Below are 12,383 nucleotides of genomic sequence, written 5' to 3' on the forward strand. Positions count from 1 at the left end.
GCAGTGTCATACCATAAAGTGGTTTCACCGGGATCACTTTACTCATGACTGGTCCTTTTTATTGATCAGCTCATTTCAAAGAACATGTGATTCTGTAGAGAGAAAAAAGACAAGTGGTTAATAAGTGAGGGAGGTTTTCACAGCAGCTATTTTGATGTGTAAGAGTAAGAAAATCACAGGCGTTACTACAATGTCTCTGTTCAGTAAAGTGACCCATTAAGCCACGACAGTGTGACAGCATGCAGACCCTGAAAGTGAAGCCGCTACAATGAATTGAGCCATTGTTAATTTTATTACTAACACCTGTGCTTTATCACATCAATAAACCGTATTTTCTTGCAAAAGTTAGAATGAAAAACTCAAGTGCTTACCAACAAGAAAGTGGCTGCCAGCAACAGCAGTTTAGTTTGTGCTTCCATACGCTGCGGCACTGTGACAGATGTGGAAATGGCAGAATCAAACATGAAACGGGAAACGGGTATAAAAGGTAATTTAATTAAAGGGTTTTTAGTGATGACCGATGTCCAATCAGCGCCGATGGCAAATGCAGTCAGTTGAAGCACTAAATTCCTTAATGTGTGCTGTATTAACCTAAAACTTGAGTTCTCCTGTGGAGCCCACATGTGCCAGGATGCATTGCGCACAAAAATGTATCTTCATCCATAACAAGGAAACCCAAAACAGAAGGAAGGGTCATTGTGTCACTGAATCCTGCCTTGGTGCCAGACTGTGGTGTCAGCTGTGTAGAAGTCTATGGGAGATGCATGGAAAAACACACTAAAACCCAACGTATCTACGTCGTATGACCTTGATATCACCAAAGCAGGATTCAGTGACGTAATGATCCTTCCTTCTTTTTTAGGTTCCTTGGTCCATATCATCCAATGCAACTATATTTTGGGAAGATATTGTTGCTGCTGGAAATTGTATAGTTTGTAGTTTAACACCATTTTCTTCACTGGTGTGGAAAGAAAGCTGCGATCCGTTGTATTTGGAATGGAAAATCTAGCCAGGTCCAACATACAGTAAACACACCTGACTTCACAGCAATACAGCGGTTTAATTTGTCATTGATTTATACTGATACAAGCCTTTGCAAGCTGGTTGACTTCTCTTGTCTCTTTTAACGTATGTCTATCCAGTCCTTAGTAGATGCCAGTTAACCTCCAAGACTTGCCATAGAAACATCAGTTTGATGCTGGGAAAAAAAAGCACTGGGATTCAAAATTGGGAATACCAACTTGAAAGAATTGATTGCAGAAGAAGATATTTGCAGCAGGAGAATCCCGATTTCTCAGTCAATCTAGCACGCAGTGAAGAATGTATTGCTCCAGTTGACTACAATGATCAACAACAGTGATTGAACATCCACATAAAACGTTGAATATTTTCCCTTCAAGGAAACCAGACTGCTCTGATGCTGGCGAGGCGATCAAGTTTCCGTTTATCTTAAATTTTTGAGGAAACTAGTGAAAAAGATTTGTGAAAAGTATCATAAAAGTCATGTTTTGGCTCAGTTTTGGCCTCCAAAGGCGGGCACGCCAGAGGACGTTTGGAAACCACTCACCTTCCAACCCAAAATACTCATGGTCCATGTTGTGTTCGTCATTGAAACCAGGCCATCTCTTCCATATCGTGCCCACTTTCTCGCCAATGTTGGAGACAATCTGGTGAGTGATCAAAAGCCAAACATACAAAATGAAATCCACTTGTCCAAACACTTGATTAATCTTGGGTCGTTTAGATATATTTCTACCTGGAACTGCTGGTTGGAGAAGCAGCGACACGGGCAGCAGGAGCCCTGGATCCTGGCGGTGGACGCTCCTTCTGCATCGCACACTTCCAGGAGAGGGGTGAACATGCTCCACCTGAAAACACAGTCGGCCAACACACAACAACTTTGCACATCATCTTACATAATCATGCAATAAGCAGATACACTGGCCAGTACTTCACACGCTGGCGCAGCCCAGCCTTGATGCTTGGTTGATCACATTTTCAGCTGTCATGATTCTGCAGCACCAAAACCATTGTTTGCTTGATGTCGGAAGAGTTCAAATTGGGGCATGCTTTATTAGAGCACAACTGAGAGAATATTTATACCAAGTAGATCACCGAAACCTCTGCCAGGTCAGTCTTAATTGGACGCAGCTTCATCGAGCGATGCTTCTGGAGAGCTCTAAATTCGACACACAAAGGCACCCCAGCTAACCCTGGAGTCAGATTTAGGCCAGATGAAGAAGGAAGTATTTCAGGAGACATGGGTGCTGCCATTGCTCCCATTAGCCAACATTCCCATTAGGAAGGATGCCGCATTCCTACCCCCCACCCCACCCCCAGCCCAGGGTAGCTCTGTCGGTGTGTCTCCGTGCAGACAGCTGTTTTGTGCATTAACTCTCCCAGGTTTAGACTGCAGCACAGCTTGGTGGAAAAAGTAAAGGCTCTCACAGCTATTTACAGACAGGCCTGGGCATCTACAGTGGCTCAGGGTGGCCAGAGGCTGGGAGGGACATGGAAAAACGGCTCACATGACAAGTTGTTCAGTCTGAGAATGTAAAGTGTGAAGATTGTTGTTAGTGGGGGGTCAAAAAGGTGCGACAAACAGCATGAAAAAACATGTTTTTAATAGCATCACCTGCGTCACGTTACTCTCGTTGACCCTCACATTTTTAGATTTTTTTGTTTAATTCTGTGAGCGTCACAAACAAAATCCATTCACCACCACTGCATATGACAAGTGTCACATATCTCAGACAGGTATTTAGTATAATTGGTCAAACAGGGATCCTGAATTATTAACTATTTTTTATAATTTGAGCACTGCAGATGAAATGACACTTTGTGCGGGAAGTCAGTCAATTAAGGGAACTTAATAACATTAAAGTAGGATAGATGTTTGCTTTTGGCCCGTGGCACACCTTTTAAGGAAAGGAAAAAGTTTGGGCCTGCCTGCTCTATAAAGTACAGAACTATTAAAGTTACAAACTACCAGTAGAAACAGATTCAGACTGTACCTCTGGCATACACTGCCAATAAGATGTTTCTGAGGTGTGTAGGCCCTCATCTCCATCAGGCAGCAGCCGAGGCAGCATGCATCCACCCTGAGGGGCCTTTCAAAATAAAAGACCTGGCGGCCCTGACAGTCGAAGCCCTGCAGGGAACAGGCCCGAGCCGGACCACAACACTGGAGACACACACATGAACTCTCTGACAGGAGGGAGAGAACAAGGAAAACAGCATTATTCACAGTCATCAGTCACTTCATGTGAGAGGCAGATGGGATGAGTGGAGCTCCGTTTAGACACATGTAGCTGAACAGGGATCCGTACCTTCCACAGCCACAATCAACTGTGACCTGCTGCCTCCTGCAGTGATGCTGTAGATCCTCCTGGGAACACACTGTGGACCTACAGTGACACAGCATTATTCCTTTAAGTCAGACAAATCTCCCTCACAGAAACACACAATCCCTCCTGCTCACCTTGCAGCTCTGGTCTGGCGGTGACATGTATTTGACTGACTGTTTCCAGCACAGACATAAAGTGTGATCCCGCTGCACCTCCAGGCCACTGCTCCTCCACCCCTGGCCTCTTCACTTTCCCCGGTGGCTGCATGTTCTCCGTCTTCCTCCCAGGAGTCAGGCCTGACAGCTGCTCGTCTGATTCCCGGTGGCACTGACACGAAGGCCCACAGCGGTTCTGGAAAGCGCTGAAGATCATCTGGATGTGTTTTTCTCGCTCCAGTCGATCAAAGGGAAGAGGCTGACTGGTGACCGCTGACATGGCGTAAAACTGAAAATATATGTGGGTCAGACCTGAGGATTAGACTCAGACTGAGTATTTAAATTGTCGTTATGGACATTAATAACTTCCAGTCCAGCCATTGTGTGTTCCCTAAATATTACATTTGCAGCCCAGTCGCCAGGATAAAATCTTGGTGGTTAACATTTCTGCAAACCACTCATGTTCATATTTTTTGTACATGTGGTGCCACTGGATATTTTAAGGAGACTTTGGGACAATATCCAGCCTTGACTGTGGTGACAAAAACTGATATTTTTGATGGGAAGGTAGGACTTCTCCAACGTTTGTGAAGACCAAAACACTTATTTTAAGCCAAAACATGATCCTTTCCTAATTCTAACCAAGTGATTTTTGTGCCTAAACCAGAGGATAAGCACAGCGTTGTTACAAGATAAAGTAAAAAAAATTGAACCTAAGAAAATATTAACACACTGGTTAGCAGAGACTTACACTGCAAACATTTATTCTGATGATTGGGCTGCATAAAACTATCAAAGTCTGTCTCTGAGTCACATAGTTTTACACGCTATCATAACTGCTAAATAAGTATTTTACCACAGTGGTAACATTTTGTAAAATGTGGATGGAAGTAGAGGTGAATGTAAATTAAGAGATAAGAAGTATAAAGTAAAATAACTATAAGCTGTATTGGACACAAGAAGGTGAAACACATGAATATCGTAACATTATATTGTTTGTTAAATTAAAGAAACAGAAAGAAAATACAGAAACATAAGTTCATTTTAAGTAATCGTTAATGAAGAAGGTGTTATTTAGGATCAACTTTTTTGGGTGTGACCTTTAATTAAAAGCAATTTCTTTAATGCGACACTTGTCAAAGTTGCAAGCTGTGATTTTCCCTTTACAGACTGTTTCATCTGAATCGTTTCTAGGTGCCTGAAGAGGTAAAAACTGCACAGCTGGGCTTAAAAGTGCAAAAAGTGATTCTGGAGGTGAGCACATCCTCACGCTTTGGTTTGGTAGGTCGGGCTGGCCACCAACCCAAAGTGTCAGTGTTTGCACCGTTAAAAGTTCATTATTAATCCAAATGATAGTTCAGTTAATAGACACCAAATTCTTCCTCTCGTCCTCTTCAAGAATAAAACATGAGCAGAATTTTGAAAAAAAGAAAAATAATCACAATTTCATGTTTTTGAATTTTGTGAAGAAGAATTCTAGTTTTGAAAATGGAAATCTGGAAAAGTACAACACAAATAAACAGAACAAATGTTCTTTGTCCGTGAAATGAAGGGTTACAGTTAAAATGAATAATGAGTGAACTCTTGAATATTTGATGGAAAGTTTGAGAAAAAAACAACTTTTCCCCCTCCAGGTTCCTCACAGCAGGTCAGCAGATCAAGACAGCTCTCTGGCACTAATATAAACATCGTCCTCTAAAAACAAAGTGATTTCATCACAGCAGCCAGCTCGAGCCTCCTTTTTATTCACATCACACACACCCAACTTGCACAATCTGCAGCTGAACTGTCTCCACAACAAAGCTGATCGTAGTAACATCATGAAGCCCTACTTCAAGTCCTGTGACTGCTCCAAGAGTAATAGTTAACATCTCTAGCATTTTACCCTTATTATATTGAAATGACAGTGTAAAGACAGAAAACAGCACGCTAGAGCATTAAAAGTCTCTCGCTTACCATCTGCGGTGAACCTCCAGGTACCTACAGATAATCTAACTGTGAGAGGGAAGAGACGAGTCGTCATGAACAGGCCCTTCCTCCCTCCGTGTGTTTGTGTCAATATTCACGTAGTAATGTTTGGTGATGTGTGTGTCTGGAGGGCTCACTCCCGCTCCTCTTCCCCGTCTCTGTCTCAGCCCCTGACTCCGTTTCCATCCCAACCAGCCGGATCTGCCTTTTGTTGGGCGAGAAAGGCACCAGTCAGCCATGTAATTGAAATCCTGCTTCCAGAGGTGGGGGGCTGTGTGTTTCTGGTGTTAGCCTGGGGGGTGTCAGTGCTCTCTATGTGCCACGATGAGGTGTCAAACAACAGGAGGATTAAGAAATTTCTGACAGTGTGCAATCACAAGATTACAGTAGTACTTTTATTGATAAAAGCATGCGTTTGGCACATTTGGCTGTTATACACGTGTGATTAACAGATGTTTCGTGGAGTTTATTGAAGGCCTTGAAACTGCCTTTAAACTCACAGACAGCTGATGAAAATACTCTTTTTTTATGCAAAAACATTCTCAACCTCAACAATCAGTCACAGCTGATGCCAGTATGCAACATCACGGCTTAAGTGTGGCAATCGCACATCTGTGCAGTGGATCTACTATCACCATGAACAAGCATTTTTGACTTTGTGATAGTCCACAGACCCACATCACCTAATGAAAATACACACAGCTGTATCTTCTCCATCCTCTCTGTGTCCCTGTCGTTAGTGAAAGATCACTGACGGATGGCCAAAGGTTTCGCCTTCGTGATGAAAAGGGATAAAAATCTGTAGATCTTCCCCTGGTTCACCCTAGGAAGTCTGTCCCAGTTAGATCAGTGAGATTGTTTATTGGAGGGAGATACTTCTTGGGATCCCCGAGGAAAGGCGAGGAGGGAGGCTGGTTGAAATGGCCCATCAGGAAGATCCCGATTGTGCCGATAAAAAACACCAACGCCATGATGATAAAGCAGACCCTGTCGATCACCCGGGCCACCAGGAACCACTCTTCATTCTCCTGGGGTGAAGAAACATTAGAGTTTAGCACTGATATTAAACTAAACCTGAGAAAACAAGCTAATCTGAACTTGTAGAGCTTACATTCTGGAAGTTGTTCTGTTGTCTTGCAGTCTCAGCTATGTGTTTGCAGGAGGCCACGCACTTCTTCAGCTCTGGAGAGGCCTTCGCCAGGCTGATGCTGAGCTGCTCAGCAGTGCCTCCCTCCAGCCCATCATCTGTGTACAAAACATACCAGATATTCACGGGGTTACGAGGGGAAACACACTTTCATGTCCAGGTTAGAGTCAAACCTATTTACAGAGGCCTTTAAATACAAACAGTAAAATCAGAGACTGTGGTTCTGACTTATTTTGCCAGGCAGAAGCTTGTAGAAGGAAAATAGGAGGGGATCTAACGCTGAGCCTTGAGGGACTCCACACGTGAGATAAGAGTGAAACTAGTCGAGAGCTGTGTACTTTGACACATGCAAACTCATTCAAATACTTACGTAGCTTCTCGAATACTGTTTTCATCAATCCGTTTCTCTCTTTGAGTCTAGTGAACATGAGTTCAGACCGAGCTGTTTTCATCACATATTCCTCCGCCTTGCTGATGAGGGTTATGGAGCTGCGGCGTCGGCAGGGGACCAGGTTCACCTCTGTAGCCAGAGTTTTACCGTTTCCTACTTCTGAGGTGTATTCATTGTTTGGTGTCCAGGGCTGCATCTGCATTCTCAGCAGCCGAGGCAGGATGTTTAGGAGGATCTGAGGAGGACACAGGGTCAGAGGGTAATCCAGTGGCAAATAGACCCGTGCATTCATTCAGTAGCTTCTTAAAGGGTTTGGTAAGGCCACAGTCTCACCTTTCGGACTTTGTCTGTCATTATGTGAGTGTTGGGGGTTCTCAGGGAGACGTTGAGGACTATCACACAGTTCATCACCACCATCGTGGTCACTGACATCACAAACATCAAATACCTGCAGTCAAAGATTCATGAATCACATCAGAACTTTTTCAGATCAGGCGTAGTTGGACAGAAATCTAAGAGCGTTTACGTGAACTTACTTGCCAATAAGAGGCACCGCCCTCGAAGTCTCTGGAACCTTCTTAGCGATAAGGAAGAGGAACACAGTCTGGCCCAGAAGAGTGGCGATAGACATGGTGCACTTCTGACCGCCCGCTGCAAAATTCAAATCAATACTCAGTCAGTGGTGGTGAGGTTTTGTGTTGATGAAAACAGATACTAATGACTTATTTGAACTTGAATTTGTGGAGCCTCTGTGTAAAGCACAGGAAGCTGTGGTGAAAACTCACATTTCCTGAAATCGCACATCTGCTACAAGATTTCTCCAGACAGGTCTGATTAGGGTTTTAGATACAAAAAGTAAAAACCTTTGGCAGGTAAGTAGAAGACGAGGAGGCAGAGGGAGGAGAAGAGCACACAGGGGGCGATGATGTTGATGATGTAGAAGAGGGGCTTCCTCTCGATGATGAGGAAGAAGACCAGCTCCTGGTAACCCAGCTCGTCCTTCGTGTGCTGGGTGTTGATCACCTTCTTAGCCGGCCTGTGTCTGATGACCCACTCTCCATTTTCTAACAACAAAATTACAGGCTTTCATTCTGCAGAAGCACATTTAGATAATCATAGTAGTTGGTGTGTTTTATTTGTTACGATTATTCAAAATATAAGAATGTTTGATACCTGTGAAAGCCTCTGGGTCAATATCCACCCACTCCAACGTGTGGTTATCCTCCTGTGAGAGGACCAGTTCGATCTCATTGGCACTGTAAGTCTGGGAGCTGAATGCAGAGAGAAGAGAGAAGAAACCTGACATGTAATCATGTGAACTAACATTTGAGAGCCCAGATTTCCACAATGCAAGACTATTCTATTGGAAATTAAAGCAACATTATGTAAGTTTTTTTTACATTAGAATAACAGCTTTCAAAATTATTTTAATGGCACAGTGTCTTGTAGTAGGGTGAATGGTGTCTCTGTCTCACAATACACTCATATTGTATTTATTCATACCCATATCTACATACTTATATATAAGTATATACACACAGTAGTTCATACACTCTGGATGCTGGAGTAGTCTAAAGTATTGTAATGTATCTGTTGTATATGGCTTTTTAATGACTCTCATTTCTGACAACACATTCAAGAGACACGTGAAAGAGCGTCTAGTGTTTTATACAAACTAGAACCTAAACATTGGCGTGCTCTTTTCTTTTTTTCTTTTCCAATCAAATATACTGTAAATAAAATGTATTATCGTTATTATTATTATTATTATTATTATTATTATTATTATAACTGTTGTGCACTGCTCACTGGTCAATCATCACATCTCAGCACATCTCAACTATACTCACCGGAAGACCATGGTGCAGTTCTGCCAGTCAAAGGGAAAGTAGTTGACAGTGATGGCGCACGCACTGCGGTAGATGGCAGGAGGCAGCCAGTACACACAGCCGTCAGGAGACACCAGCGCATTGCAGTAATATGCAACCTCAAACTGTCCATCCACACTGTGAACAGGTTGAAACAGATACACAGCTGTCATCAAACTCACACTGCTTCTATATTGAACATATTTTACTTTTATTGTGTGCACACACAGGACTTATGTAAACGTTACAGCCGCACCTGGTAAATGTATGTTGTAAAAATACACTCAACTTGAACAAATACAGATGCTATAAATAGGAAAGTTGCACCTCATATCTCTGAGAGCGTTGGGGTGCCTTTACATTTGGTGACATTAACGTCACATTACATGTCACATGTATTTTTGAAACATGCATATCAGTTAAACAGACAACATGCTCTCAGATTTTATACTGAAATGTTGATTTTGTTTGCTCTCATTGCTTTTATAGACATTTTTGTATGCTACAAAGTGGGAATTTTGAATGTTAAAATGTTAATTGTTACACTCACTTGTTCTCCAGTATGACGTCCGGCAGCCAGATGCTCTTAGAGGGGATCCGCATCTGAGAGGTGATGTTCCCGTACAGAGCTGACCTGGGCGGCTGGTCCCATCTGAGCCTGTAGTCACACCATTGCTACATATAGAAATACTGAAGGTTTGATTTTTGTGGATACGTTAAATCATTGCAAAGAAATCCAGCAGATGAAGAACGTAAAGTTACCATTTCTATCCAGACGCTCGTCGTCAGGGCCTCCTCCTTTTCATTCTGAGGAGAGATGGTAAACAGTGTTAACTCTCAGCGGTAACTCGTCAGAAACACCACAGCGGCCGTGACTCACCAGAGAGATGAGGTTGGTGAGGGTCATCTTGATGTGGACCTGAGTGATGTCACCACTCTTCTCCACTGGCCGGACATTCTTGTTGTAGCCTTTCATCAAATCTTTAAAAAGCTCCCCTTCAAGGTTGAGTGCTGATGCTGCAGACACACCACACACACAACAGTGAGATAAGATAATATCAAAGACTGGGAGAAGCGACTCATTTAAATGCACAATATGTCATTTCTACAAACAAAACAAAAGACATCTGCAGAGTGTTGTGAGCTTGGAGGCATGGCCTCTACTTAGCTGATCAGAGCCGGGGCATCTGAAGGAATAAACACCCGGAGTGACATCGGATTCTGCTCTGATCTGACTAAGTTTTTGGATTTAAAAGTGGATTTTTAACTTCACTCCCGTCTATCATCCTGACTGCGTCATGTTGACTGCCAACAGGAGCTGGAGGGGAAATGCACTTTACTACACAAACTACAGGAGTGGAGAAGAAGGAAAGAGAACCAGGCCACTGGTGATCAACACACCATTAAACAGCCACCATCGCTGATGTAACTCTGACGTTTATCAGACACAAATGTTCACAGACGAGGTAATGTTTTAAAGTTTTATTCGTGATGCGTTAAGTTTTGTTCAACGACTTCCCTATCCTGGAAGTAGAGACAGTCAACCCGAATGAAACTTGTGGATTTCTCTGTTTAGTAAAATAATATTAAAACAAAAGTTTCATGAAGTGCGAGACAAACCTCCTCTAAAGAGAGCACGCTCACTAAAGTGATCTGAAGACCTGTCTATGTGGCAAACACAAATGTTGCTCGTGTTTGGTTGGTGTCTACTATTACAGCGATTTCAACCCAGACTAACAATGAACTGTACATCAGAACACACACAGCAGAGTCCAGCATTATTTCTAATTTCCTTCTAACTAATTAGTTAAAGTACTATTTAAAGAATTCAAACTCAATGAGTTTTGTAATTACAATTAGATGAGCCTAAATAAAAAAATGTAATGTAAATCAGGGGCTTTGAAGAAAACCTTTTCATGAGTCAAAGTCAATATAAATCTAATAATCGGACTTGCATGCAAAGATACAGGCTGATCATCCAGTGTTCCTACCTGTGGCAGAAATCATAAACACCCTTACGAAGAGTGGCAGCGAGAGCGGAGGTCCAGAATCCATTAGTGTGTGTGCTCCGAGACAAAGCTGTGATCACTAATCTGATACACATGGACACTACTTGATGAAGCTGCTGGCACTCGCCCTGTGTGTGTGTGTGTGTCTGTGTGTGTGTCTATGTGTGCCCACAAACATGTGTGTGTTTCCCAGCAAAAGTCAGGGCTCGGGCTGATGGGAGGGTTGAGGTTGAGGGGAATGGTTGGGGGTTGTTGGGGGGAGTTGATGATTAGTAGGGTTAAATCCAAGAGTGTATTTCCAGTTCTGCATAGCCAGCTGTCACAACACACACACACACACACACACACTGGGAACATGACATGCACATAGTTTAGGCATTGTACTCAGCACATGGCTGCCCCCCAGTGTTAAAGTACACCATGAAAAACACACGCTGTACTGTAATTGTGCTCAGTGCACCTGGCTGTTGTCATTCAGACGTCCACGTGAGCATAAGTGATATAAATTTAGCGCGGCAGTGGTCTATGCTCAGACAGCTAACAACTTTTTCCCCAACAGAAACCAGGGTTAAATGTGTTGTCTGTAATAAAACAGGATTAGAGGCGGACAGATTAGATGATTAACGAGAGGGAGACGGCAGCGACGCTGTGCGTGTCTGAAGGCCAGAAAGTTGAAAGAGCCGTACAGTGGAGGAGAGAACAGGTGATAAGACTCGTCTGTTTACAGCACCCCCCCTGTGATGACTGACCGGGCTCTGTGGAGGTTGCTGGCACATTAGTGGCATTTCATTGCTCTGTATGTGTGTGTGTGTTTGTGTATGTGTCACAAAAATACTTCCCACCATGATCTGGCACACTTCCCACACACACATAAACACACAAGCTTTAGGCAGGAGTTGATGTGTTGCAGCAGAGGTGTGTGTATGTGTGTTTACCCAGCTGTCATCCCTGTATATCCCTCTTTTAGCTGGTGCACTTACTTGCTTTGGTTTATTTAGGCTCATTCAGTTTATCAGCGGCTGAGACATGGCAACCACAAAAGTAAACACTTTGAGAGCGTCACTTCCTTAAGCGACAGTTGTATTTACTTGAAATTCTGACTCATGACAGACAATAAGAGTCTCTAGAGGTCAGACTACTTCTGTGTCCAGTTACAATTCCCCCGTCCTGGAAATAAGGAGTGAAGACAGGGAGGAGCTGGGAGTCGGCAGCTGCCGTGTTGATGGGAAAGCTTACCCTTAAAGGGTCGGAGGACCGAGGTCAACCTGGGGTCTCAAGAGGAGCCGATCAGAATCGAAAACATGCCTTAAGAAAGTATGTTCGGGTACGTCAGCAGCAAAATACTGCAGGATTAGCAGCATGACTGTCAGCTCTTTTGAATAACTCCTCACAAATTCCCTTTGGAATTACATAACTACAGATTACCACAGCATTAAACACCACACGCCTTACCATCAATAACAATTTTATTTATATATAGATTTTTTTTTTTTTTTTT

At 43.1% G+C, this 12,383-nt stretch overlaps 2 protein-coding genes across 2 annotated transcripts; both read right to left on the reverse strand.

Moving 5' to 3' along the window:
• Positions 1-14: 14 nt before the first annotated feature.
• LOC311266751 (phospholipid scramblase family member 5) lies at positions 15-5,518 on the reverse strand. Its single transcript, XM_084369279.1, has 8 exons — positions 5,459-5,518; positions 3,482-3,791; positions 3,330-3,407; positions 3,015-3,207; positions 1,757-1,868; positions 1,568-1,667; positions 372-430; positions 15-92 (listed from the first exon to the last, which is right to left on the reverse strand). Exons 1-8 carry the CDS (start codon positions 5,459-5,461, stop codon positions 66-68), a joined length of 882 nt encoding a protein of 293 aa, XP_084225405.1. The 5' UTR covers positions 5,462-5,518; the 3' UTR covers positions 15-65.
• Positions 5,519-5,888: 370 nt separating this feature from the next.
• Positions 5,889-10,948, reverse strand: chrng (cholinergic receptor, nicotinic, gamma). The gene is made up of 12 exons (XM_084370005.1): positions 10,868-10,948; positions 9,757-9,893; positions 9,639-9,683; positions 9,427-9,551; positions 8,859-9,014; positions 8,182-8,279; positions 7,872-8,072; positions 7,545-7,659; positions 7,342-7,456; positions 6,988-7,243; positions 6,582-6,715; positions 5,889-6,498 (listed from the first exon to the last, which is right to left on the reverse strand). Exons 1-12 carry the CDS (start codon positions 10,929-10,931, stop codon positions 6,289-6,291), a joined length of 1,656 nt encoding a protein of 551 aa, XP_084226131.1. The 5' UTR covers positions 10,932-10,948; the 3' UTR covers positions 5,889-6,288.
• Positions 10,949-12,383: the final 1,435 nt, after the last annotated feature.

The sequence above is a fragment of the Pagrus pagrus genome (genome assembly GCF_965226575.1).
Source record: "Pagrus pagrus genome assembly, chromosome: 12".
In the NCBI taxonomy this organism is placed as follows: domain Eukaryota; kingdom Metazoa; phylum Chordata; class Actinopteri; order Spariformes; family Sparidae; genus Pagrus; species Pagrus pagrus.

Excerpts from the sequence above, each read along its gene's own strand:
- LOC311266751 (XM_084369279.1), bottom strand. Across the intron at positions 3,208-3,329 it reads GTTGATTGTGGCTGTGGAAG|AGAGTTCATGTGTGTGTCTC; the intron begins GTACGGATCCCT and ends CCCTCCTGTCAG. Across the intron at positions 1,668-1,756 it reads TCTCCAACCAGCAGTTCCAG|ATTGTCTCCAACATTGGCGA; the intron begins GTAGAAATATAT and ends ATCACTCACCAG.
- chrng (XM_084370005.1), bottom strand. The coding sequence starts at position 10,931 with ATGGATTCTGGACCTCCGCTCTCGCTGCCACTCTTCGTAAGGGTGTTT. Across the intron at positions 7,244-7,341 it reads TGACAGACAAAGTCCGAAAG|ATCCTCCTAAACATCCTGCC; the intron begins GTGAGACTGTGG and ends TGTCCTCCTCAG. Across the intron at positions 6,716-6,987 it reads AACAGTATTCGAGAAGCTAC|ATGATGGGCTGGAGGGAGGC; the intron begins GTAAGTATTTGA and ends TTTTGTACACAG.